At 48.0% G+C, this 26,566-nt stretch overlaps 1 protein-coding gene across 2 annotated transcripts; it reads right to left on the bottom strand.

The window, feature by feature from the left end:
* Nes (nestin) lies at positions 1 to 8,163 on the bottom strand. Of its 2 annotated transcripts, XM_038311489.1 has the most exons (7): positions 7,378 to 8,163; positions 6,388 to 6,512; positions 4,636 to 4,709; positions 3,114 to 4,426; positions 2,862 to 2,930; positions 2,674 to 2,765; positions 1 to 2,442 (listed from the first exon to the last, which is right to left on the bottom strand). In XM_038311489.1, the coding sequence occupies exons 1-7, from the start codon at positions 8,161 to 8,163 to the stop codon at positions 243 to 245; spliced, it is 4,659 nt and encodes a 1,552-aa protein (XP_038167417.1). In that variant the 3' UTR covers positions 1 to 242. The 2 variants fall into 2 exon arrangements, with proteins under 2 accessions (XP_038167417.1, XP_038167416.1); XM_038311488.1 differs by having other exon boundaries at positions 1 to 4,426.
* Positions 8,164 to 26,566: the final 18,403 nt, after the last annotated feature.

Here is a 26,566-nt window from a genome sequence, read left to right as displayed (position 1 = left end):
AAGACCTGGCCAGAGCAGCCCCGTGCGAAAGCTCTGAGCCCAGGCTTCTTCCAGCAGGTGAGATGCAGAAGAAAGGCAGCCTAGAACTACAGGGGCTCAGCCGGCTTGAGCCTTCCTCATCTCCCTCAGCCAGCCACCTCTTCAGGACACCACAGGTCAAGCTATTGAAGCTAAGGGTGCTGGCCCAGATCAGGAAGAACATCCCCTCCACCGTTAAGTCCTCAGAGCCAGAGAAGCACTCTCTAGTCTTCCCCTGAGGACCAGGAATCTCCATCTACTCCACTCAGAGGGAATTCCGGGGACTGACTTGGGCCTAAGTGCACAGGAGAAACTACCAAAGGGGCTTTTAGGGCACCCACTTCCTGTTCCTGTAAAAGGCGTCCCTGTTCCTGGTCCCCATCCAGAACTTCCTGCCCCTCCGACTGCCCTAATCCATTCTCCACCCTCCCATTCACGTGCTCTAACTCCGAGTTGGGGCTCTGGGTATCTCCAACCCCTGGGACCATGCTAGTCACCTCTTGGGGGGCATCCAAATGGTCCTCTCCCTCCAAGGAAACAGACTCAGACCCCTCTGACCCAGAGGGTTCAGCGCTGTCCTGAGACTCAGTGTCCAGGGCAGTCACAGAGCTATTAGCTGCCGCACCTCTCAATCCATCATCCCAAGGACCACTGACACCCACAGATCCCTGTTCCAGGAGGTCTCCTCTTTGGGTGATATCCTGGACCTTGAAACCCCCATCAGAGGGCCCTGGCCCCCACCACCGAGCCCCTGACTCAACCTCTTCCTCATGCTCTTCTTCTCCCTCACCACTCTCTTCTTCATCAGCAAAGCCGTCAGACTCCCCGCCCTGATCCCAGCATTCAGGCTCCCGTACTGACGGAACCTGGCCCAGATGATCTGCCACCCCCTTGGGAACCCCTGGAAGAAAAGAGGCCTCAGTCCCCAGGTCCTCAAATTCCTCAGATGACAGGTCAGAGTCAGGACCTTGTTCCTCCTTCCTGGGTGGGTTGCTGAGGACAGGAGGACCCCAGCCTTCCTTCCTGGCCTCTCCTTGAGGGGAGAGCCTCTTCTCTCCAGCTAGGTCCCATTTTGGGGAGGTAGGAGACCTCAGATAGAGGCCCAGGGGAGTAGAGTCTGGGAGAGTTTCCCCTAATTCATCAGCCTCACTTTCTTCTCTGCTCTCCTCCCAATCCTGCAGGCCCTCGGGGGTCTCCCCCAGACCAAACTCTTGCTCATCTCCTTTCCCCAGAGCTTCAGACCCACCTTCTAGCTGCCACCCAGCTTCCTGAACCCCCTCAGCCTGGGGCTGCAGCTCACAGGCATCTTCCAGGGTTGGGATGTATGAAGAGGGTTCCACGAGCTTGGGACCAGGGAATGCTGGTACCGCCTGTGCACCCTCATCTTCCTCTGTCTCTGAGAGCCTGGGCTGAGGGACAGCACTGCCCTCATGGTCTGAGGTCTCCACTGAGGCCTCCTCTACTCCCCAGCCCACCACAGGCTCGGACTCCTTGAAGCTCTTGGGTTCTAGAGCATCCCTGCTAGTCTCGGGCAGTTCAAAGATCTCTGACTCCAGAGCACCTGCCTCCGCTGATTCTTTTTCAGGCCCTTCCAAGTCCTGAGCTATCTTTACCTCCACACTTTGCTCCCCCAGGGATGGGTGAATGGCCTCCTCCCTGGCCAGATGCTTTGGCTCCCCTAACCCTATCCCTTCCTGCTCCAGTCCAAGTCCAGCTCTGGTAGCAGCCTCTGAGCCCAGGGAAAGCTCTTTGGAGTCTTGTTCACCTGTTTGGCCTATAGCCTCATCTTGCAACAGGGGCTCTGTCACTTCTGGCATTCCCTGGGCAACTGGGACCTCTAAGGTCCCCACCTGCTCTGGTGGTCCCTCCATGTCCTGGAAGGCCTCAGTGCTCCCCTCCCTGCTGTCTTCCTCACTGGGGACCCTCTGCTCCTTGGGCTCAGAGCTCCCCAGGCTACAGGCCTCCCCCATGACTTGTAGCCGCAGTTCCCTGTCCTCAGCAGCTTCTTCCTTTCCACTTTGCCCAGATAGGGGCAGCTCTGCCACTTCCTCACTTTCCACTCCTGTCCTCCCTAGGACTGGGTCCTGTTTCACTGCTCCGTCCTCCACCACATCCTCCCACCTTTGTTGATTTCCAGAGGCAGGCAGCTCCTGCCCCACCTCTGCCAGAGACCTCGCTGATTCTTGCTGCTCATTCCTATCTAGGCAGCCTTCCGCTTCCAGCTGCTGCCCAGCCGCTCCCATCCCTTCTAGAGAGTCCACAGTCTCTAGGTTCCACTTGCCCAGAGATCTCGATTCTTGAGTCTCCCTTTCAAGGGGTCTCAGGGTCTCTTGGTTCCCATACACATACCCCAGTGATTCCTGAATTTCATTTTCTAGAGGCTTCGCTGTCTCTCTAGTCACTTCTGGAGACCACAATGGTGCTGGCGCTTGCGCAGGGCTCACTGTCTTCAGGCCCGTCTCAGCACTCTCCAGTGGTTCTCTGTTCTCTGTGTCTGAAGATGCCACTGTCCCCGCTCTTTCTTCCAGTGACACTGGGCTCTGTCTTCCAAAAGATGTTCCTAACTCTGGTTGTCTAACCGCCAGCTGCTCATCCCCTACATCCCTCACCATCTGTCCAGTCTCTTCTTGAAGAGATCTCTGTATCTCTTGGTCCTGCTCTTCGGGAGACTGCAGGGACTCTAGGGTCTCTTTTCCCAGAGATCTAAAGATCTGCTGGTTCTCCTCTTCAAAAGACTTCCCCGAGTCCTGACTCTCTGTGTCTAGCAGGTTCTCAGTCACCCAGTCCTTTTTTTCAACAGAACTCAGTGGTTTGTGGCTTTCCCTTTCTGGAGATTGTTTGACCATCTGCTCTTCTTCTAAAGACCCCAGGAACTCCTGATCTTCTTTTTCTAGATAGTTCACAATCCTCTGGTCCTCTTCTTCTAGAGACCTCTGTGGGTTCTGGTTCTCCTGGTCTCTATCTTTATGAGACCGCAGGGATTCCTGTGTCTCGTTCTGTAACAGGCTCCCAGTCATCTGGTCGTTGTTTTCGAGAGACCTCAGGAGCTCCACTTCCTTTACTAGAGGTTTCACAATTCTCTGCTCCTCTTCTATTTCTAGAGATTTCAGTTGCTTCTGGTTCTTGCTTTCTGGTGGTATAATGGTCTCCTGGATTTCATCAAGAGACCTCAGAGATTCCTGATTCTCTCTTTCTAGAGGCTTCACAATACTCTGGTCCTCTTCTTCCAGAGACCTCAGGGACTCGTGACCCTTCTTTTCTATCAGCCTCTCAACCAACTGGTCCTCTTTTTCTACAGACTTTAACGGCTCCCCATTCTCTTTCTCCAGATATCTATAGGTCTCCTGGTCCTCCTCTTCCAGAGACCTCAGGGACTCCTGACCCTCCTTCTCTATAAGTTTCTCAACCATCTGGTCCTCTTCTTCTGGACATCCCAGTGGATGCTGGCTTTCCTTTTCAAAAGCTGTCGATGGCTCTACGTTCTCTTTTGAAGATCTCACTACTTGATTTTCCTTTCCTATAGATGAAACTGTCTCTAGTGTACCTTCAGGAGATATTAATTCTTGATCATCCTCAATTCCTGGGTCTTCTTTTCCTAAAGACAGCTCAGGAAGCCCCTTTTCTAGAGTTTTCTCTGACTCTACATCCTTTTCTTCTAAAGACTTCAATAGTGTTTGTTTTTCTTCTGAGCTTTTTAGAGTTCCCAGGGTCTGGTCTATAGACCTCAGAGAATTGCAATTCTCCTTCCCTGATGTCTCGTGGCTCTGGATTTTCAGAGACATCAGTGGCTCCTCTTCTGGAGCCTCTAGGGTTTCCTTTTGCAAAGGACCCTGGGAATCCTGGATTTCTTCCATGTCCAGACCATCTTCTTGTGTCTCCTGTGCCGAGCTACTCTCTACTTTTACCTCTATGGCAGCTTCTTTCTCTACTAGCTCCCAGATTTGCCCTTCATCTTCCTGGAATATGCTAGAAACTCTAGACTCACTGGATTCTTCATCTTTAGTCTCTAACACAGGGTGGGCTGAGGAGGTCAGATCCTTGGGGAAGTGGCTGGGCTGCTTGCCCCCAGGCTCCTCACTGGTGGAAACAGACACTGTAGCTTTGGTCCAGAGAGGCTCTGAACCCTGTTGCCTCCCACCCTGTGTCTGGAGCAGGGAATGAGGGGCATCCTGGGCTCTGACTTCTGCTTTTGTAGGACAGGGAGCCTCAGGCATGGGTGGGATGGGTGTGCTGGCCAAGGTGGGGGTTTGGGCCGGAAGGAATTCCTGGGTCTTCAAAAAGGCTGTCACTGGCGTCTCAAGGGTATTGGGCATGGGGGAAGGGAGGGGTGTTGGACTGAGGACAGGGAGCACAGATCCCAGGTGCTGATCCTCTGGTGTCCCAAGGAAATGTGGCTTCAGCTTGGGGTCTGGAAAGCAGAGTAAGAAATGTTTTAAGTATGTCCTGACCTCACGGTGGAGCAGCCCTCACACCCATGTTGCCTGACCCCCGCTGGCTAGTGATGGGAACCCAGCACAACTGGGTTACACAGTGAAGACTTAGACTGGTGCTCTTAGGAAGGATCTTCCAAAGTAAACGGTGGTAGAGCTTCCAGGAGCAGCTGGCTCCGCCTCTTACCGTGAAAGCCACGGGAAGCCTGGGAACTTCTGGCAGGTGTTTGCATCCGGGAATTCTCAGCCTCCAGCAGAGTCCTTGCGGGGGAGAGGAGGGAATGGGGTCAGTCTCAGCTGAGGTGCCACGTCAGGAAACAGCAAGCTCACTCTCTATGACTATTATCATACAAAAGCTACAGTCAGGACAGATAGGAAGACCCCACAAGCAGATTCCCACAGTCAGACACCGGCCGACTGAATAGCTAATGCTTAGATCAACCTCCTCAGACCAATCTCCGGCTCCCCACCCAAGGCCAAGAATGATGACCTCATCCTCTGGGAGGGAGGCCGATTCTCATGCTAATTACTGCCTTTTGTCCACACCACCATCTGGAGGGCCTGAGAAGGGGGGCTCCTCAGGGGAAGTGGGAATTCTCAGGCTGTTCCCGTGGGATGGCTCCCTCCTCTGCGGTGCCCCCAGAGCTGGTGACAGACAAGAGCAAATGAATTCAGCTCCCCCTCTCCACATCCTTTTCAGACCTCAAACACCGGTGGTTACATTCCTCTGTGCTGCCCAGGATTTCAAACTCTTCAGGGCAGAAGTCTTTACATTCATGCCCCTGCCTCAGTGGCCTGTGGAGCTGATTGAAGGAGAAATCAATTCACAAGGGATTCCGAGCTAGTCTCTTGTTTCTGTCCATGAACTACGAGCACTTGGTTCGTCCTCACGCAGCCTCCTGCCTCCTGCCTTGTGCACACCGTCCTGAAATACTCACTGGCTACTCTGGGCCCCACTTCCACCTCCACTCCTACACCTGTCTCAGCCCTAGCACTTTACCCATGGACTCTGGAGAAGTGGGGCACTGCCCTGGCCTGGTGATCTAGAGTGAGCGATATCCCCAGCCCTCAGCAGTGGGGCTCCCAGACAAGATACATACATAGAGACTATACCCACGGAGCCAATCTGCTCAGCCTCTCCGAGGCAAGCAAAAAAAAAAAAAAAGGGGGGGTGGGTGGGGAGGGTAAGGAACTGGGCAGGGTCAGGGACTCTAGGGCTTAAAGGAAGAAGGCTAGGAGGCTAGTGCTTACCCTGAACACAGTTGAGCCTAGCTCAGACAGCAGGTCAGCATGAACAGGCCCACCTGCAAGGTCTCTTTTCTGAGACTGCCCAGGTATCCACAGGATGCATGCACAGAAACTGCAGAGAGTGCCTGTCTTCAAGAGAAGTCAGATGCAGATGCCTGTGCCCTCCAGTCTCCTCCCTGAAGACTGAGCTGTCCCTTTAAGCACTGCCACCTCTTCTGGTCCTGAGCTGAAGGGGCAGCAGGGGGGCTCAGGTGGAAGTCTAAGTGTGAAAGTGACCGCTGAGGTGGCCAGTGAGATGGTTCAGTGGGCTAAAGTACCTGTCGCCAAGTCCGACAACAACCTGTTTGATCCCTGGGACTCAGAGGCCCCCATCACAGAAAACACATACATACATAAATGTAATACAAAACTACAGGTGAATCTGAGGGCTGGGCAGTGGGGAGAGTGGTGAGTTCTCTGGCAGAGAACAGTTCACAGCAGCCATGTGGAGCCGCTCAGAACCCCTGTAACTCCAGCTCAGGGGGCCCAGTGTTGTCTTCTGGCCTCTTAGGGCACCTGCACAATACTGCATATACATAAATACACATAAATAGATATTTTTATAAAGCAACAGCTGAGGTTCACAGAACGGACAAAGCAAGTTCCTGGGCCCTCCAGGCAAGGATTCAGCGATGCGTGTGCATCCATGTACCTGTATGTAGCCACCTCCAGACTAAGTGACATCTTGAGGTGTGCCAGTTGCTGCCCACCTTCCAGGATCTGAGCAATTTGGCTCTGTAGGCCCTGCTTCTCCTGCTCCAGGGCATCCACAGCCAGCTGCAAAACAAGCCAGGGTGAGTGAAGGGGCCTCTGCTCAGAGAGACTCTCCTGTTCCTCTACCTACATCCTCCCTCCCAGAGCACTAGACTGGATACCCCAGATAAGGGCAGGGGACACTCGAGCCTCTCCTAGACTAGGCTTCTCTTGAGAATGTTGCCTAAATGGTAGCACATGTTGAGAATCCAGTTACCATGGGAGTGGAGATGGGTTACAGAGGAAGAAAGGGGATAAAGTGGAAACAGAAGGAAAAACAATTTATCAAGAGTCGGCTTGGAAGGGCTTGCAAGGAAAGCAGTTGGGCTCTTACTGTTCCCAGTTCCTCAGAGCAGGCCTGGTTCCCCTACTTCCCATGTGTTCTGGAATCTCTCTCCTCCAAGAGGAGGGGGAAGGTGGCCACTGTCGGGACTTCTGTCTGGGCCAGGCAAGAGGCTGTTTTCTCAGCTGTTGGTCACATCTGTGCAGTATGAGGGGGAGGGGGCCCCTCTGGGACGTGTTCCAGGCAACTGAGAAGTCATAACACCTTTGTTGCTAGGAACCTTCTGGAGCTGAGGGAGCATGTTTTTGAAACCTTCTGATTGACAGTAGCATAGGGAAGAGCGCAGGGAGCCATCCTATAAAGAAGTAGCCATTCAAAGAGTGATGAACCTACAGTGGGTCTTGCCCTTCAGGCCTTACAAGTGGGTTGCGCCAGGAGGTCTCAGAATTCCATCCTCCCTGCCTGGACGGGAAAGTCTAGGGTCTATGTGTTCTGGGCAGGGGCTCCTGAATACAACTGCCCTTGCTCCACTCCCTTCCTGAAAGTCTCTTAGCATCGTAAGCACTTCCTACAGCTTAGTCTTAGTCCAGTAGGTGACCTCCTCACCTGGAACTTTTCAGTGGCTTGCAGCCGGTCCTGCCAGCGGCCCTCCAACCTCTGCTCCAGCGCCTCTCTGCGCTCCTGGAGGCTGTCGCGTTCAGCCTGCAGCTGCAGCAGCTCAAGGCGACCCTCCCGAGCACCCTGCATGGCTCGGGCCAGTCGCTCGCGGGCTTGGCCCAGGGAGCTCTCCATGTGAGCCACGCGCTCCTGGTAGTCGCGCACCGCCCCGCGCCACGCTTCGCCTAGCCGTCGGGCCAGCTCCTCCACCTCGGGGGCCCGAGCGGGCGGTCCGCGGGGCGGCGTGGCGAGCCGGAGTGGCGCACAGGCGGCCTGCGCGTTCAGGTGCGCGCGCTCTTCCTCGTGCGCCGCCCGCACAGCCTCTAACTCGCGCTCTATCTCTGCAGCCCGGGTGCTCAGCCAGCCCTGCGCACTCTTCTCCGCCTCTAGCGCACGCCGGCTGCAGGCCACCTCCTCGCTGGTCCGGTCCCGGGCGAGCCGCACCTGCTGGCACCGGCCCGCCACGCCCTCCAGCTCTTCAGCCAGGTTGTCGCGCTGCACCTCGGCCTCGTGCTTCTCCCGCCAGCGCTGATCGACGAGGACCCGCAGGGCTGCCAGCTCGTTGTCGGCTCGGGTCCGCCAGGAGACATCCCCGGACTGCGCCCGGAGTCCCCCCAGCTCCGCGCTGAGCAGCTGGTTCTGCTCCTCCAGAGTCTTTACCCGGGTCAGGTAGGCTTCCAGGCGGCGATTAAGCTCCCACAGCTGGAAAGATTCCTCCCCGACACAACCCTCCATGTCGCTGGTCTGACCCACCGAGTGCGGGCGGACGTGCAGCACTGGAGATGGGAGCGGCCTTCGGAGCTTTTAGGGGGAGAGAAAAAGAGTGGCCACAACAGTGACCCAGCGGAAGTGGAGGACTACCGGAGGGAGCTGGAGCGAGGGTATTCATACTCCCGCCAGTCGGGCGGGAAAGGGGGCGGCACCCAGGTCTTAACCCTTTAGGGTTCAGTGCGACGTGCAGACCGAGGCCCTTGCTTCACTGAGGTACATGAGAATGGAACCGAGGAAGCTGCCCGGCTCTGAGAGATCCCGTCCGATGTGGGTGATTTACTGAGGGAGGCTTGAGGAGGAACAGCCAGACTCCACTTGAACACCCTGAGATACACAGAACTGGGCTTGCGGACTTCCTTTCTCCAAACACATTCAAATCCTCTGAGACACAGCTTCTCTTCTACAAAATGACTTTAGTGTTGGAAACCTCGTGAACTGTTGAAAAACGGACAATGCAGTGTTCTGTGTAAAATAGTGAACACTCACCCCCATAGAGGCAACACTGCAGAGATACACTGCCCATAAGCCGGGCGTTGGTGGCGCACGCCTTTAATCCCAGCACTCGGGAGGCAGAGGCAGGCGGATCTCTGTGAGTTCGAGGCCAGCCTGTCTACAAGAGCTAGTTCCAGGACAGGCTCCAAAAAAGCTGCAGAGAAACCCTGTCTCGAAAAACCAAAAAAAAAAAAAAAAAAAAAAAAAAAAAAAAAAAAAAGAGATACACTGCCCAACGCAGGAAGAACTCACTACTAGGAGTAGCCTCCCTGTGATCCGAAGGTGGAGGTGGGATTGAGGCCAGCCTGGGCTATAGACACCCCTCTCCCCACATTTTTTTTAAGATGGTCGGTCTCGCTATTGTAGAGATCATGGAGATACTCCTGCCTAAGCCGCTGCAGCTGCCTGCGCCAGCAACCCCTGCCCAGCCAGCCCAGCTGATGTTAACAAACACAGGGTCCAGTTCGTACCCTCACAGGGACACAGGGGCGTCCTGTTTCCTCCCCCTGAATCAGGAAAAGGAGAATGGGAAGGGACACCATAGGCTCAAGAAAGTTTTTCTCTTATGTCGTTCCTACATTTGTCTCGATTAGAAGTTACGAAGCTCTCAGAGGTGACCCCTGGTGGCTAACAATGAAGTCTGGAGACAAAGGGAATAAAGATAATGAACTTAAGTACAAGAGACCCTTAGGCTCAAATGTTTGAACTTCTGCCCTAGTTGGTGGGCCTGTTTGAGAAGGATTGGGACTGCCCTAGTTGGTGGGCCTGTTTGAGAAGGATTGGGACTGCCCTAGTTGGTGGGCCTGTTTGAGAAGGATTGGGAGGTACGGCCTTTTTGGAGAGGGTGAGTTACTGGGGGCAGGTGAGAGACTGAGGTTAGCTCCCTCTCTTTGCCTTGTGCTTGTAATTGAGATGTGTACCTCAGCTGCCGCTCCAGTGCCCTGGTCATGTCCCCTACCATGATGGTCAGTTGTCCTCTGGCCTCCACATGCATACTGTAGCATACATGTACATACTGTATATACACACACAGAATAAGAAATGTAAATTATTTAAAATAGCTGTTTAAGTTATTGACGTGATTTTTATAAAAAAAAACTCATTTTCAGCAAGGCCGGTTGGGGGCACATGTCTTTAATCCTGGCACTTAAGAGACAGAGCAGACCTGTCTCTGAATTTGAGGCCAGCCTGATCTACATAGCGAGCAAGTTTTAGGCCAACCAGGATTACATAGACCCTGTAGCAAAAGAAAAATTCATTCAGTGAATTTTAGCTTGGGATTAGGACAAAATTGCCAACAATTTCTGAAATGGTCCTAAGCTTACTTCTGCTATGGGCAGAATCATTCATACAAATTGGCATTCTCAGCATGGACAATTACAAAATCAAAATATCTGGGCTGGAGAGATGGTTTAGTAGTTAAAAGACCCACACCCAGCTTTAGGGTCATCAACAGCCTCCGATGTCTGCATCCACACAAAGGTGTGCGTACCCATGCACAGACACATACACATAAGAAACAATGATAAACATTTTCCAAAACAAAGTATGGATCAACTCTGAAAATGCTGAAGATGTTCCACCATGGTCCTGAAGTATCAAATGTTCAACCAAGACTTCTCTTTATGTAACAGGCTTTCTTTTGGGCCACCAACCAGCTCCCAAATCACGACAAAGAGGTCATGGCATTAGGTGTGAATGCTCAGCCTTAGTTTATGCTTGTTTCTGGCTAGGTTTTTTTCTTTAACTTAAATTAACCTGTTTTTCTTCATCTACGTTTTTCCCTCAGGGTTTTTTACATACTGTTCATTCTTTATGTCCTCCATTGTTAAGTGGTCCCAGGAAAACATAGGGTGTGGGGGGAAGCCGAAACAACTACCAGAGAGGAAAAGGGGAGACCACCTTAGAGCTCAGGCACCCAATTAACCTGGGTATCTTTTAATTCAGTTTGATTTGGTCTGATTGGGATTATTTGTGTCAGTGGAGAGGTTTTTTGGCAAAAAACTTACTTAACATTTGGAGGTCCCACGGGGGGGTGGGGCTGTTTTTCCCACCGGCCCAGGGCCATGTGATTGAAAATGCCCTTCTTGAGCGAGCTCTTCACCAGGCTAAGATCAGCTTCGACTCGGTGAGTTCCCCTTTTGAGTACTGGCCACTAGGGCCCGGGACCCATTTACGTTTATTTATTTTGTCGAATTTCAGGCTTTCCTGGGAGAGTCAGGATCATGCCAGGTGCCAGATTCAAGCAGCGAGTCAGATCTTGCTGAGGTGGGACTGAGGGGACACAGGCGTCTGCCACTCATTCCTCACGACCCCCCCCCCTGAGGTGGGACCGAGGGGACACAGACGTCTGCCACTCATTTCTCAAGACACCTCCCCTCCCCCGTTTTTGAATCAAGAATCCTGTCCCAGTGGATGCATTGTGACAGGCTTGAGACCCAAGATTTGGCATAGACTTTTAAATGGGCTTCTGCAATTCGAAGTTGGATTCTCTATCGCCCTGGGCTGCCTTTTACAAAATCTTTATAAGTTGGGACTGTCCCATACAATCTGTCCCAAACGGCTTTCTCTGTGCACTGAGTTGGCCTCAGTGTGACCTTGACAATGGGACACAGTGGCCACCAGAGGGAACTCTTGACTTTTCCATCCTCCTAAATGGCCATTTGGCACAATATTGCCCTGGGACTCTGCCACCTATGAGGCCATGCTCTATCGGCCAGCAACCTGGACATTGGAAATCACAATGCCCCATATGGGCTCGTCCTCTATGCTATGCCATGGAGGTCTAGCCTCACCAACATCGGCAAGTGAGACTGTGCCAGCCTTCGAACGACTTGGCCTTACAGAGGATTGATGCAGCCCAGACTTGGTGACTCCCATCGCCCTCTCCAAGCCTAGGGTAACGCTGTGGGTATCTGGTAAGTCCATTGCCTTTCCTTTGGACACGGGAGCTACCTACTCTATTTTAACATCTCACTCGGACCCTATGTTCCCCTCACCACTTTCAGTCATGGTGGTAGACGGGACCAGCTCCTTCCCATTTAAGAGCCTGTCACTGCCCTGCATTCTTGCAGGCGATTCTTTTCTCATTCCTTCCTGGTCATACCTGCTTGCCCTGCACCTCTACTTGGTTGAGATATTCTCAGCCGTTTCGGGGCCACACTCACTTTGGCCCCCACACACTCTCTTGAGTCACACTTCCTTCTTACTTTAACAGCCTCACAGGATCCTATCCCAGACTGTTCTGTCCCTACCCTCCCTGATCCAGTAGATCCCCAAGTATGGGACACTTCTACTCCTGTGATTGCTATTCACCACCAGCCAGTGCTAGTTCGCCTCAAAGACCCTTCACCCTTCCCTTCCAGACCCCAGATTCCCATTCCTGAAACCCACCACCAAGGTCTTAAGCCTATTACCACCCACCTCCTATCTCAAGGACTATAAATTCCTATCGACTCACCCCCGCAACACTCCCATCCTTCCCGCTTACCTCTTGGTTCAAGACCTCCGCCTCATAAATGAGGCGGTTATTCCAATTCACCCACTGGTTAATGACCCATAAAATCTCCTGTCTAATATCCTTCCTGCCACCTCCTACTTTACAGTTCTAGACCTAAAAGATGCCTTCTTTACTGTCCCTTTATACCTTGACTCATACTTCCTCTTTGCCTTCACCTGGGAGGACCCTGAGTCCTGGTCCTCCAGACAGCTTATGTCGACTGTTCTCCCTCAAGGTTTTTGGGACAGCCCCCATTTCTTTGGCCAAGCTCTGGCTTGAGATCTCTCAAACTTTGACCCTGGTCCTAGCATGCTTCTCCAGTATGTTGATGATCTCCTTCTCTGTAGTCCTACATTGTCTCTGTCCTGACAGGCCACCTCTGTGCTCCTGAATTTCCTCAGATCCCTGGGATATTGAGTCTCACCAGCTAAGACTCAGCTGTGCTCTCTTACAGTGGTATATTTGGGTGTTCAACTCAGCCTGGGGTCTAAGACCCTCACCTCTGACAGGGTCCAGGCCCTGTGGGATTTACAGCCCCTAACCACAGGGCTCAGATCCTCTCATTTTTGGGCATGCTAGGGTTCTTTCACCATTGGATCCCTAACTTTTCCATTACAGCCAAGCCTCTGTACCAGGCAGCCAGAGACGCTCACGGGGCCTCTCACCCACCCGCCCATCATCCACCGCCTCTTCTCTCTACTGCAGGACTCCCTTCTAACAGCCCCTGCCCTTGCTCCTCCAGACCCCACAGAGCCTTACCATCTCTATACAGACGAGAGGTCAGGAGAGGCCACAGGAGTTCTAACCCAACAGATTGGGCCTTTGAATCCGGCTGTCGCCTTTTTATCCAAATAGCTGGACCCCACCATCTGTTGATGGCAGCCATGCTTAAGAGACCTGTGACAGCAGCTGAACTTACTCGGGAGGCTCTCAAGATCACTCTGTCCAGGCCAATCATGGTATATTCCACCCACCACCTCTCAGATCTTCTGAGTCATTCCTCTCTCTCTCTCCCCTTGGGCCTTCACAAATCTACGTTTTTCACTTACTGTTTTAGAAAAACCCCAAATTACTTAGGCCTTCAATCCCTCCCTAAGCACCACAACTCCCCTCCCCATCCCTGTACCTCCTCTCACTCTTGCCCAAAGGCTGTAGAGGTCTTAAGTTCACCTCGGCCTGCAGGCCAGTCTTCTAGACCAGCCACTTACAAATCCCCAACTCACTCTTTGTTGATGGAAGTTCCCTTAAAGACAAATCAGGAAACCTCCAGACAGCTCATGCTGTGGTCACTTCCAATAACTCACTGAAGCAACCTGCCTGCCAATGGGAACCTCCTCACAAAAGGCCAAATTAATTGCCTTGCCTACAGCACTTCAAATAGCTAAGGGCCAAGGGCTAATATCTATACTGACTCTAAATATGCCTTCTTAATAGCCCATACCCATTCTGCACTCTGGAAGGAAAGGGCTTCCTTACTACCAAAGGCACTCTCATAGTTAATGGACCCTTTATAGCCAACCTCTTGGAGGTCCTCCAGCTCCCTACAGAAGTAGCCATTATTCACTGTGGGGGGACACCAATCCCCCAAGGACCCAGTGGCTGAGACCACAGAATACAGACCACATACCACTACAGTAGCTAAGTACAAAACAGGTCAGCAGCAATTGAGAGAGAAACAGAGACAGAGACAGAAACAACAGAGAGGAATAGAGATTAAGAAAGACAGGGACACATAATCAAAGACAGGAAGAGAGAGAGGCAGAGGCATGAAAACAGGGATAGAGAAAGCAGCAATCGATAGAGACAGATATTCCTAAGCAAGTCAAGGGCTCAATGGGCAACCCAGAAAGGGGCCTGCCCTTGTTCCTGACTATTAAAATGGGCAGGGTAGGGTCTTTCTTTTTTTTAATTGATATTTATTGAGCTCTACATTTTTCTCTGCTCCCTTCCCTGCCTCTACCTTCCCCCCTTCCGCCCTCCCTCCAAGGTCCCCATTCTCCCAGTTTACTCAGGAGATCTTGCTTTTTCTAATTTCCATGTAGATTAGATCTATGTAAGTCTCTCTTAGTGTCTTCATTGTTGTCTAAGTTCTCTGGGATTGTGATTTGTGGGCTGGTTTTCTTTGCTTTATGTTTAAAAACCACCTATGAGTGAGTACATGTGATAATTGTCTTTCTGTGTCTGGGTTACCTCACTCAAAATGATGTTTTCTAGCTCCATTCATTTTCCTGCAAAATTCAAGCTGTCATTTTTTTCTGCTGTGTAGTACTCCATTGTGTAAATATACTACATTTTCCTTATCCATTCTTCAGTTGAGGGGCATTTAGGTTGTTTCCAGTTTCTGGCTATGACAAACAAAGCTGCTATGAACATAGTTGAGCACATGTCCTTGTGGCACAATTGAGCAATCTTTGGATGTAGTGAGAGCTGTGGGCTGCTTTCCGCCTGACTCCCGGGCACCGGCTAGCTTATGCCCCAAAATAACAACACACAAACTGTATTCATTTAAACACTGCCTGGCCCATTAGTTTCAGCCTCTTACTCACATCTTGATTAACCCATATCTAATAATCTGTGTAACACCACTAAGTGGTGCTTTACCGGGAAGATTCTAGCATACGTCCATCTTGGGCCAGAGTTTCATCGCGTCTGGCTCAAAGAGGAGAGGTATGGCGATTTATTAACTTCCCTTCCCAGCATTCTGTTCTGTCTACTCTGCCCACCTAAGGGCTGGGCAATCAAATGGGCCAGGCAGTTTCTTTATGAACCAATGAAGTCAACTCAAACAGAAGACCCTCCCACATCATTTGGATATATACCCAAAAGTGGTATTGCTGGGTCTTGAGGAAGGTTGTTTCCTAATTTTCTGAGAAATCACCACACTGACATCCAAAGGGCTTGTACCAGCTTGCATTCCCACCAGCAATGCAGGAGTGTTCCCTTTCCCCACAACCTCTCCAGCATAAGTTGTCATCAGTGTTTTTGATCTTGGCCATTCTTACAGGTGTAAGATGGAATCTCAGAGTTATTTTGATTTGCATTTCTCTGATGCCTAAGGATGGTGAACATTTCCTTAAGTGTCTTTCAGCCATTTTAGATTCCTCTGTTGAGAGTTCTCTGTTTGGGTCTGTACTCCATTTTTTTTATTGGATTATGTGATCTTTTGGTGACCAATTTTTTAAGTTCTTTTTTTTTAAAGTTTATTTATTTATTATGTATACAACATTCCTTCCATGTATACCTGCAGGCTAGAAGAGGGCACCAGACCTCATTATAGATGGCTGTGAGCCACCATGTGGTTGCTGGGAATTGAACTCTGGACCTCTGGAAGAGCAGTCAGTGCTCTTAACCTCTGAGCCATCTCTCCAGCCCTTCTTAAGTTCTTTGTATATTTTGGAGATCAGACCTCTGTCTGATGTGGGTTTAGTGAAGATTCTTTCCCATTCTGTAGGCTGTGGTTTTGTCTTGTTGACCGTGTCCTTTGCTTTACAGAAGCTTTTCAGTTCCAGGAGGTCCCATTTATTAATTGTTTCTCTCAGTGTCTGTGTTGCTGGGGTTATTATTTAGGAAGTGGTCTCCTGTGCCAATGTGTTCAAGTGTACTTCCCACTTTCTCATCTATAAGATGGCTGGCTTTATGTTGAGGTCTTTGATCCATTTGGACTTGAGCTTTGTGTATGGTGATAGATAATGGGTCTATTTTCATTTTTCTGCATGTTGATATCCAGCTATGCAAGCACCACTTGTTAAATATGCTTTCCTTTATTCCATTTGATATTTTTTGTTTCTTTGTCAAAAATCAGGTGTTCAAAGGTGTATGGATTAATATCTGGGCCTTCGATTTGGTTCCATTGGTCCTTTTGTCTGTTTTTATGCCAATACCAGGCTGTTTTCAGTACTGTAGCTCTGTAGTAGAATTTGAAGTAAGGGATTGTGATGACTCCAGAAGTTCTTTTATTACCCAGGACTGTTTTGGCTATCCTGGATTTTTTGCTTTTCAGAATGAACTTGAGTATCATTCTTTCAAGGTCTGTGAAGAATTTTGCTGGGCATTGCATTGAATCGGTAGATTGCTTTCAGTAAGATTGCCATTTTTACTATGTTCATTCTGCCTACCCAAGAGCATGGGAGATCTTTCCATTTTCTGGTGTCTTCTTCAATTTCTTTTTTCAAAGATTTAAAGTTCTTGTCAAAGAAGTCTTTCACTTGTTTGGTTAGAATTATTCTGAGAGGGCTGGAGAGATGGCTCAGTGGTTAAGAGCATTGCCTGCTCTTCCAAAGGTCCTGAGTTCAATTCCCGGTAACCACATGGTGGCTCACAACCATCTGTAATGAGGTCTGGTGCACTCTTCTGGCCTGCAGACATACACACAGACAGAATATTGTATACATAATAAATAAATAAATATTTAAAAAAAGAATTATTCTGAGATATTTTATGTTAGTTGTGGCTATTGTGAAGGGTGTTATTTCTCTGATTTCTTTCCCAGCCCTTTTATCATCTGTGTACAGGAGGGCTACTGATTTTTTTTAGTTAAGCTTGTATCCTGCTACATTGCTGAAAGTGTTTATGAGTTGTATGATTTCCTTGGTAGAATTTTTGAGATCACTTATGTAAACTTATGTAAACAGCGAGAGTTTGACTTCTTCTTTTCCAATTTGTATCCCCTTGATCTCTTTTTGGTGTCTTATTGCTCTAGAACTATATTGAATAGATATGGAGAGAGTGGACAACCTTGTCTTGTTCCTGATTTCAGTGGAATCGCTGGGAGTTTCTCTCCATTTAGTTTGATGTTGGCTGTTGGCTTGCTGTATATTGCCTTCATTATGTTTAGGTATGTTCCTTGTATCCCTGCTCTCTCCAAGACCTTTATCATGAAGAGATGTTGTATTTTGTCAAATGCTTTTTTGGTATCTAATGAGTTGATTATGTGGTTTTTATTTTTCATCTTGTTTATATGGTGGATTACGTTGACAGATTTTCATATGTTGAACCATCCCTGCATCTGTGGGATGAAGCCAACTTGAACATGGTGGATGATGGTTCTGATGTGTTCTTGGATTTGATTTGCCAGTATTTTGTTGAGTATTTTTGCATTGATGTTCATGAGTGAGATTAGTTTATAATTCTCTTTCTTTGTAATGTCTTTCTATGGTTTGAGTATCATGGTAATTGTAGCCTCATAAAAAGAGTTTGGCAGGGCTGGAGAGATGGCTCAGAGGTTAAGAACACTGGTTATTCTTCCAGAGGACCTGAAATGACTGGCATTCACATGGTGGCTCACAACCATCTGTAATAAGATCTGGTGCCCTCTTCTGGCCTGCAGGCATACATGCAGACAGTACACTGTATACATAATAAATAAAGCTTTAAAAATATTTTAAAAATATTTTTTAAAAAAGAGTTTGGCAGTGTTCCTTCTGTTTCTATTGTGTGGAATAATTTGAGGAGTATTGGTATTAGTTCTTCTTTGAAAGTCCTGTAGAATTCTGAGCTGAAACCATCTGGTCCTGGGATTTTTTGGTTGGGAGACTTTTGATGACTGTTTCTATTTCTTCAGCAGTTCTGGGTCTGCTTAATTTGTTTATCTTATCTTTATTTAATTTTGGTAAGTGATATTTATCCAGAAAGTTGTCCATTTCCTTTAAGTTTTCCAATTTTGTGAAGTACAGGTTTTTGAAATATGACCTGATGATTCTCTGGATTTCCTCCGTGCTGTTGTTATGTCCCCCTTTTCATTTCTGATTTTGTTAATTTGGATATTCTCTCTCTGCCTTTTGGTTAGTTTGGATAAAGGTTTGTCTATTTTGTTGATTTTTCTCGAAGAACCAACTCTTTGTCTCATTGATTATTTTTGTATTGTTTTCTTTGTTTCTATTTTGTTGATTTCAGCTCTCAATTTGATTATTTCCTTCCATCTAGTTCTCTTAGGTGAGTTTGCTTCTTTTTGTTCTAAAGTTTTCAAATGTTCTGTTAATATACTAGTGTGAGATTCTTCCAGCTTCCTTATGTGGGCATTTAATGCTATGAGCTTTTCTCTTAACACTGATTTCATTGTGTCCCATAAATTTGGGTATTTTGTGTGGTCATTTTTATTGAATTTTAGGAAGTCTTTAATTTTCCCCTTTATTTCTTCCTTGACTCATTGATGATTCAGGTGAGCATTGTTTAGTTTCTATGTGATTGTGGGTTTTCTGGAATTAGTATTGCTGTTGACTTTGTAGTTTTAAATCATGGTGATCTGATAAGGTACATTGGTTTATTCCAAGTTTTTTGTATTTGTTGAGGTTTGTTTTGTTAACTGAGTATGTAGTCAGTTTTTGAGAAGGTTCCATGAGGTGCTGAGAAGAAGGTATATTCTTTCCTGTTTGGATGGAATATTCTATAGATGTCTGTTAAGTCCATTTGACTCATAACATCCATTAGTTCCCTTATTTCTCTGTTCATTTTTTGTCTGACTGACCTGTCCAGTGGTGAGATGGGAGTATTGAAGTCTCCCATTATTAGTGTGTGGGGTTTAATGTTTTATTTAAGCTTTAGAAGTGTTTTTTTTTTTTGACATATGAGGATGCCCTTGTATTTGGGGCATAGATGTTTAGTAGTGAGATTTCCTCTTGATGGATTTTTCCTTTGACTAATATGAAATGACCTTCTTAGTCTCTTTTGACTGATTTTAGCTTGAAGTCTATTTTGCTAGATATTAGGATAGCTACACCCACATTTTTCTTAGGTCCTTTGATTGGAATATTTTTTCCCAACACTTTACTTTGAGATGATATCTGTCTTTGAGGTTGAGATGTGTTTCTTGTATGCAGAAGGATGGATTCTGTTTTTGTATCCAATCTGTTAGCCTGTGCCTTTTTATAGGTGAGTTGAGTCCATTTATATTAATGGATATTAATGACCAGTGATTGCTATCTCCTGTTAATTTAGCTGTCACTGTTGGTGATGTTAATTTGTGCGTTTTTCCCTTCTTTGGGATTTGCTGCTATGAGACCATCAATTGTCTGTGTTTTGTTAGTGTAGCCAACTTCTTTGGGTTGGAGTTTTCCTTCTAGTATTTTGTGTAGGGCTGGGTTTGTGGCTAGGTATTGATTAAATCTAGTTTTATCGTGGAATATCTTGTTTTGTCCTTCTATGGTGATTGAAAGTTTTGGTGGGTATAGTAGTCTGGACTGCCATCCGTGGTCTCTTCATGTCTGTCTGCATTAACACTTGACCATGACCTTCTGGCTTTCATTGTCTCCAATTAGAAGTCAGATGTAATTCTGATAGGTCTACCTTTATATGGTAATTGGCCTTTTTCCTTTGCAGCTCTTAACATTCTTTTTTTACCCTCTATGTTTAGTATTTTGATTATTATTATTATTATAGGGGGACTTTTTTGCATCCAGTCTATTTGGTGTTCTGTAAGCTTCTTGTATCTTCATAGGCATATCTTTCTTTAGGTTGGAAAAGTTTTCTTCTATGGTTTTGCTAAATATATTTTCTGTGCTTTTGAGTTGAACTTTTCCTTCTTCTATACCTATTATTCTAAGATTTGGCCTTTTCATGGTGTTCCATATTTCCTGGATATTTTGGGTTAAGTTTTTGTTAGATTTAATGTTTTCTTTACCTGATGCGTCTATTTCCTGTATTGTATCTTCAGCGCTTGAGATTCTCCCTTCCATCTCTTGTATTCTGTGTTTATGCTTGTGTTTGTGGTTCCTAATCATTTTTTCATGATTTCGGTTTCTATGATTCCCTTGGCTTGTGTTTTCTTTATTGTCTATATTTCCGTTTTCAAGTCTGAATAGTTTCTTTAAAATGTTTGACTTCTTTTTCTTGGTTTTCTTTAAGGGATTTGCTGATGTCTTCTAATTTTTTGTTTGTTTTTTCTTCCATTTCTTTGAGAGAATTTTTTATTTCCTCTTTAAAAGTTTCAAACATACTCCTGAAGTTATTTTTTAGGTCAATTTCTTCTGCTTCATCTATATTTGGTTGTTTAGGTCTTGCTATTGTAGGGTCTTTAGATTTTACTTGTGTTGTGTTGCTCTTTGTGGTGTAGCGTGTGTTCTTACCTTTTCTACTCATCTTTTCCTCTAATAGGTGTGGCTGGTGCTGTCTGAGATTCTGTTGAATAATCATCTAGGTGCCAGTGAATCCAAAGCTCAGATGGTTGTTCCTCGTGGTATAGTCAGTGTCACAGTTCTAGTTACCCCGTTGGTTACTCCGTGTTCCTGGAGGTAGCCCAGTGCTCCTGGGCTATGCTCCACTCCCTTGGAGTTTGCTGTCTCGGGCCTACTTTGGTCTAGGTTACAGGCTTTGCCCTGTTTCTCTAAATCCTGGTCTGGATCCCCTCCTGCAGAGGTCCCTGGCTTGGAGTTGGTACTGCAAAGGTCTCTGGCTCTGGTCTACTGCTTCGGAGTTCCCAAGCTCGGGTGCGCCCAAAACCCCAGAGGACCTGGCTTAGCCTTACTCCCTCAGATGTCTCAGACTCGTGCTCGGACCGCAGAGGTTTCAGGTTCCTGCCTATTCCCTTTGATGTCCCAGACCAATGCCCAGACCCACAGAGGTCCTGGCTCAGACCTACTCCCTCTGTGGTCCCAGACTCACGCCTGGCCCTGCAGTGATCTCTGGTTCCTGTCTTTCCCTCAGAGGTCCCAGATTCATGCCCATACTCACAGGGGTCCTGGCTTAGGTTGATTCCCATGAAGGTCCCAGATTCACGTCTGGACCCTCAGCGGTCTCTGGCTCTGGCTCACTCGCTCAGCTGTTACTCGCCTGTACCTGTATGCTGTCTCCTGTCTGCTCTGGACCAGGTCGCTGGCTCAGTCCTTGGGTGTTTCATTTTGTAGTGCTGGGGCCTAAACCTAGTGTTTCATTCTTGTTAGGCAAGTGCTCACCCGTGCTAAATGTTTTTATTTCAGACTTGAGTAAAGTAGATACCATGTTTATAAGATTTATATATCATGAAAAGACTGAGAGATCTTGGGCTGGAGAGATGGCTCAGAGGTTAAGAGCATTGCCTGTTCCTTCAAAGGTCCTGAGTTCAATTCCCAGCAACCACATGGTGGCTCACAACCACCTATAATGAGGTCTGGTGCCCTCTTCTGGCCTGCAGTCATACACACAGACAGAATATTGTATACATAATAAATAAATAAATATATATATATATAAAAAAAAGACTGAGAGATCTTGATAGAGTAGGAGGGAAATTACTAGGTCTAGTGATATATCTGTAATCCCAGTACACAAAGAGTTCAGTCAGGAGGTCAAGATGTCAAAAACATGGCTGGAGAGATGGCTCAGCAGTTAAAAACACTGACTAAAACCCCACACTTTTAGCCAGGCATGGGGGTGAATGGGGGTGAACATCTTTTTTGGGGGGGGTTTCTCTGTGTAGCCCTGGCTGTCTTGGACTAAGCTGGCCTTGAACTCAGAGATCTGCCTGCCCCTGCCTCCAGAGTGCTGGGATCTGCTGTGCTTGTGGTGCACATCTTGAATTCCAGCACTCAGCTGAGGCAGGAGGATCTCTCTGTATTTGATGTCATCCTGGTCTACAGAGTGACTTCCAGAGCAGCCAGGGCTACACAGAGAAACCCTGTCTCGGAAAACTATGAAAAGAAAAAAAATAGTTTAAGGGCAACCTGGGCTGTGTAGTGACACAGAATTCAGAGCCAACCAGGCTGCTAGGTAGACAAGTCAATAAATAATAACAGATGGTACTTACACTCAACGTCTGCACCACATCGTAATTTATGCTGTGGATGCGTGTGTTAGAGAGTGCATGTGGAGGTCAGAGGACAATTTCAGGATGGGCACTCATCCTACCATGGGTTCCAGGGTTTAAACTCGGTGTTGACTGGCTTGGTAGCAGGTGCCTGTCCTCCCTGAAACATCTTGCAGACTCCCAGATGGATTTAATTGAGACAAAATGTAAAATTTTGCTTTAGTTTTTAAAAGTCAATCACAAAAGAGAGGAAAAGTACAGAGGAGGGGAAAGAAGAACAGCTCTAGTGAAGAGCTAGAATTGTAGGGGACAGTCCAATCTCACACGGGAAAGTGGCTCTCTAAACTGAAGAAGAGCGTAGATTATACAAGATACCCACATAGAGACGCTGACGTTCTCTTCACACTGAGTATGGCTCGGGACACTGTAAGGAAAGGTCTGAATGGCAAGGTTGCATCCCAGATGAAGATGACCAGGGGGGAACTTGGAATAATGTTTAATGGCTGAATCAAGTGTGTCTCAGGGCTGTGGCCAAACTCTAGACCTGAATATAGTGGCCACCAAGTACCATACATACTGTCCTGATTAGATTGTTTGTTTGCTTGGGGGGGTTGTTTGTTTGTTTTTATTGTTAGTTTTATTTGGTTAAGTTGACACAAGGATCATCTAGTAAGAAGGAATGAGGAATTACCTCCATCGGATTGGCCTGTAGGCAAGTCTGTGAGGGCAATTTCTATTCTTTGTTTTATTTTTGAGGCAGATCTTGCTATATAGCCATGGTTGAGCTGGAACTCACTATGTAGTCCAGGATCCAACTGCCTCTGCCAAGTGCTAGGATTTAAAGTGTGGCCCACAGAGGAGAGTGCCACACCTGGGCAGGTGATCCTGCGTTGTATAAAAAGGCAGCTAAGTGAGCCACGAGGAAGCAAGCCAGTAAGCAGTGGTCCTCCATGGCCTCTACTTCAATTCCTGCTTTGAATTTCTGCCCTGACTTTCCTCAGTGATGGAGCGAGACCTGGGAGTTATAAGATGAAATAACCCTTTCCTTTCCAAGTTGCTTTCTATGGTGGTTTGAAAGCAAGTGGCCCCCAAAGGGAGTGGCATTGTCAGGAAGTGTGACTTTGTTGGAGTAGATATGGCCTTGTTGGAAGAAATGTGTCACTGTGGGGGTGGGCTTTGAGGCCTCTTATCTGCTCAAGCTACATCCAGTACACAATCACTTCTGTTGCCTGTGGGTCAAGATATAGAACTCTCAGTTCCTTCTCCAGCACCATGTCTGCCTGCATGCCACCATGAAAACAATGGACTGAACCTCTGAACTGTAAGCCAGTCCCAATAAATGTTTTCCTTTATAAGAGTTGCTGTTGTCATGGTGTCTCTTCACAGCAACAGAGACCCTAACTAAGACGGTTATGGTGTGTAACAGAAACCTCACTAGGACGAACACCCTCAAAGAAGTTTCAGGCACATGAGGGAAGACTGGAAGCGTGAAGGGCCCGCAGTAGTGGCGCTGGGGCACAGAGTGACCGCTGGGTCAGGGGTCAAGGGTAGGCCAGCTATTGCTTTCCACACCTGCCCATAGGGTAGTGGAAAAAAAAAGAGAGTGGGCAATCTCCTATGGAAGGATTTCTCAGGCAGGCTGGTCTGGAGGACTCAAAGGCACAGGCTTGCTTCCCTGCCCCCTGGGCCTCACATCCCAAGAGAGAAGACTGCAGAGCAAGGGCCTCAACCCAGGAGGACTGCAGCCAAGAGAGACCAACCATAGTGTCAGGAGGGGGGAGGACCACCAAAGGGTAGTCAAAAGGCAGGAGAACCCTTCACAGAGTGAACCCAGCATTTACTCTGCCATCTCTTTCCCGGGGCCCAAGCCTTGACTAGAAAATAAAGAACTTTCTTTTATTTGTTTTATTTTTGAGACAAACTAACCTCTAACTCACTGTCCTCCTGCCTCAGCGTCCCTAGGGCTGGAACTACAAGGGTGCACATCACACCTGACTCTTGGGAAAGTGCTTCTGAATGGGACTGGAGACCGAGGGAGTTCTCTACATTTGTAGTGCGGGGAGCTCACACATGCTAAACCACTACACATTACTTTTCTATATTCCAAAGTGTCCAGAACGTTCTGAAAAATGCCAAGAATGATATCATGAGACAAGAGAAGGCAAAATAGCAGGGCATTATTGCAGGCAGTGAGAAGAGATGTCTGAACCTGGTATGACCTTATCCCTCCCCAGTGTTCAATCTCTCCACCTAAAAGTTACAGGGCTGGGGGCTCAGGAGAGGTGGCTGGTTCTTAAGAGCACTTGCTGCTTGGATTCAGTTCTCAGCACCCATGTAGCAATTCACAACTACCTGTAACTCCAGTGTCTCTAGAATTTGACTTGCAGGTAATTGTGAGCCAGTCACTATCTGGGGTGCTGGGAGTAGGACCCAAGAAGAGCAGCCAGGGCTCTTAACTGCTCCATCCCAGTTGATCTTTTTTAATTTGTTAGTATACAAAGAAATAGGTTTTGTTGAGAGATTTTGAAAAATATATATCATTATATTTTGTTCTCATTTGTGTGTTACACACACACACACACACACACACACACACACACACACACACTGCTCTCCTCCCTCTTGCCAGTGCTAACTTCATTAGCTTGATAGATGCTTGGGAATTAACTAACGCACTCTTCCAGGTGTGTCTGGGAAGAGGCTTGTACAAGAAAAGGACTGGGGCCAGGTGGTGGTGGCACACACCTTTAAACCCAGGCAGAGGCGGATGGATCTCTGTGAGTTCAAGGCCAGCCTCACCTACAAGAGCTAGTTCCAGGACAGGCTCCAAAGCTACAGAAAAACAAAGCTGTCTTGAAAAACAGAAAACAAAACAAAAAGACTGGGGGCTAGATGAGACAAAATGGGAAGGAGAAGGAAGCCTACTGAGCACTAAGTTCTATCATTTCTGTGTGGGTACCTTGGCTACACCTGTCACTCAAGTACATCAGCCTAGCTCCTCCTACCGTTCAACCTGGACGGTACCTACCATCTCTCTCTCTCTCTCTCTCTCTCTCTCTCTCTCTCTCTCTCTCTCTCTCTCTCTCTCTCTCTAGCTCTCTCTCTCTCTCGCTCTGTGTGTGTGTGTGTGTGTGTAATTTTTTCATGTGTATGAGTGTTTTGCCTGTATGTATGTCTGTGAACTATAAGCATGCCTGATGTCTGAGAGACCAGAAGAAGGCATTAGATCTGCTGGAACTGGAGTTGCAGATGGCCTTGAAACATCATGTGGAACCTGGAAATCCAACCCAAGTCTTCCGGAAGAGCAGCAAGTGCTCTTAACCAATGCGGCATTGATACTGGCCCTCTCTCACTGGTTTTTGTTTGTTCTTAGACTTGTTTGTTTGTTTGTATTTTGAGACAGGATCTCTGAGTTCCAGGGCAGCCAGACTACATCTAGCTCCCAGCTTTTTGGATAGTGCCTCCTTCCAGACAGACACACCTGGAAGTGTGCTTTAGTTAACTCCGAAGCATCTCTCAAGTTAAGGAATAGGGCTGGCAAGAGGGAGCAGTGGAGGTGGGGGCACGACAAATGAGAACAAAGTATAACGATATATCTGTGTTAAAATTCTCAATGAAACCTATTTCTTTGTATACTAACAAATTTAAAAAACAAAACAAAACAAAACAAAAACAAACAAACAAAAACCCAACTGTGCTTTAGAGAGCTGCCACCAGAGGGAGGGAGAAGCCTGTTTGGGAATCGGCTCAGGGAGCATGCATCTATCACGCCGGAAGACTGGAGATACTCTATTCTCTCTCTGTCCTGGTCCCGCCCTGGGCAATCCTCAGAGCGGGCTTTAGACCCCAGCAAGACTGGAAGCTGCAGAAAAAAAGCGGGCGGATAGCGAGGGATGAGCCGAGGGCTGCAGCCCGCACCCACCGGCCCCCAAGTCCCGGTGGTTTACTCTGTGGGCCTGCAGAGCCTAGCTCTATCTACTAGCTGGGAGACCCGAGGGCCGCTGGGTGCCGAGCAGCTGCGGAGAAGGGGTGTCCTAGTTACTTCCCGAGCTAATGGCATTTGGAATAAGTGAGGCCATGAGAAACCTAAACTCACGACTTTCCAGGCCCGGGAGGGGCCAGCAGTTGGGACTGTGCCCTAACCCGCAGCGGCTGTTGTGGGTCCCCACCGCGGGGTGGGAAGAAGGAGGGAAGACCGGAGTCGGCAGGAACAATGCTGGCTCTCTGCCAGGAGCAGTGAATTGAAGGGGGATTAAGGAAAGAGCAGGGCTGGGAAAGAGAAGACAAAGAGAAAAGGGAAAGTGGAGAAAATAATCGTCTGCACGCCTTTCTTCCCGGTCCTCCCTTCATCCCGCTGAGGAGCTGAACCTTTGAACTAAAGTTAGCCTTTAGAAAGGACTGCAAATTTTTTTGGAAATTTCAAAAACTTTGGAAGGCGGTGGAAAGTCCTAGGCATCGGCTGAGCTATGGGGCTTGTTCTTGCCCCAAGATGGAGTGCTAGGCCTGACTGGGCCTTTCCGTCTGATTCCACAGTTCTTGCTCATCTCGGAGAGTCCGGGTCTGTTAATGAGAAAGATTCCTGAAGAATGGTCTCAGTGAAAGACTTAGCCTCTATCCGCCGCTGTGAGGAAGGGGCAGAACGAGAGTCAGGCAAGCATGGC

This window comes from Arvicola amphibius, chromosome 14 (assembly GCF_903992535.2).
Source record: "Arvicola amphibius chromosome 14, mArvAmp1.2, whole genome shotgun sequence".
In the NCBI taxonomy this organism is placed as follows: domain Eukaryota; kingdom Metazoa; phylum Chordata; class Mammalia; order Rodentia; family Cricetidae; genus Arvicola; species Arvicola amphibius.
The sequence above is the reverse complement of the archived record's forward strand: the minus strand, read 5'-3'. Positions and strand labels throughout refer to the sequence as shown.

Bases quoted from the DNA above. Each gene is read 5' to 3' on its own strand.
- Nes (XM_038311488.1), bottom strand. From the start codon at position 8,163: ATGGAGGGTTGTGTCGGGGAGGAATCTTTCCAGCTGTGGGAGCTTAAT. The intron at 6,513-7,377 runs GTGAGGAGGTCA...CTTGTTTTGCAG, and splicing joins AAGCCACTGAAAAGTTCCAG to CTGGCTGTGGATGCCCTGGA. The intron at 4,710-6,387 runs GTACATGGATGC...CTCCCCCGCAAG, and splicing joins CTGGAGGTGGCTACATACAG to GACTCTGCTGGAGGCTGAGA.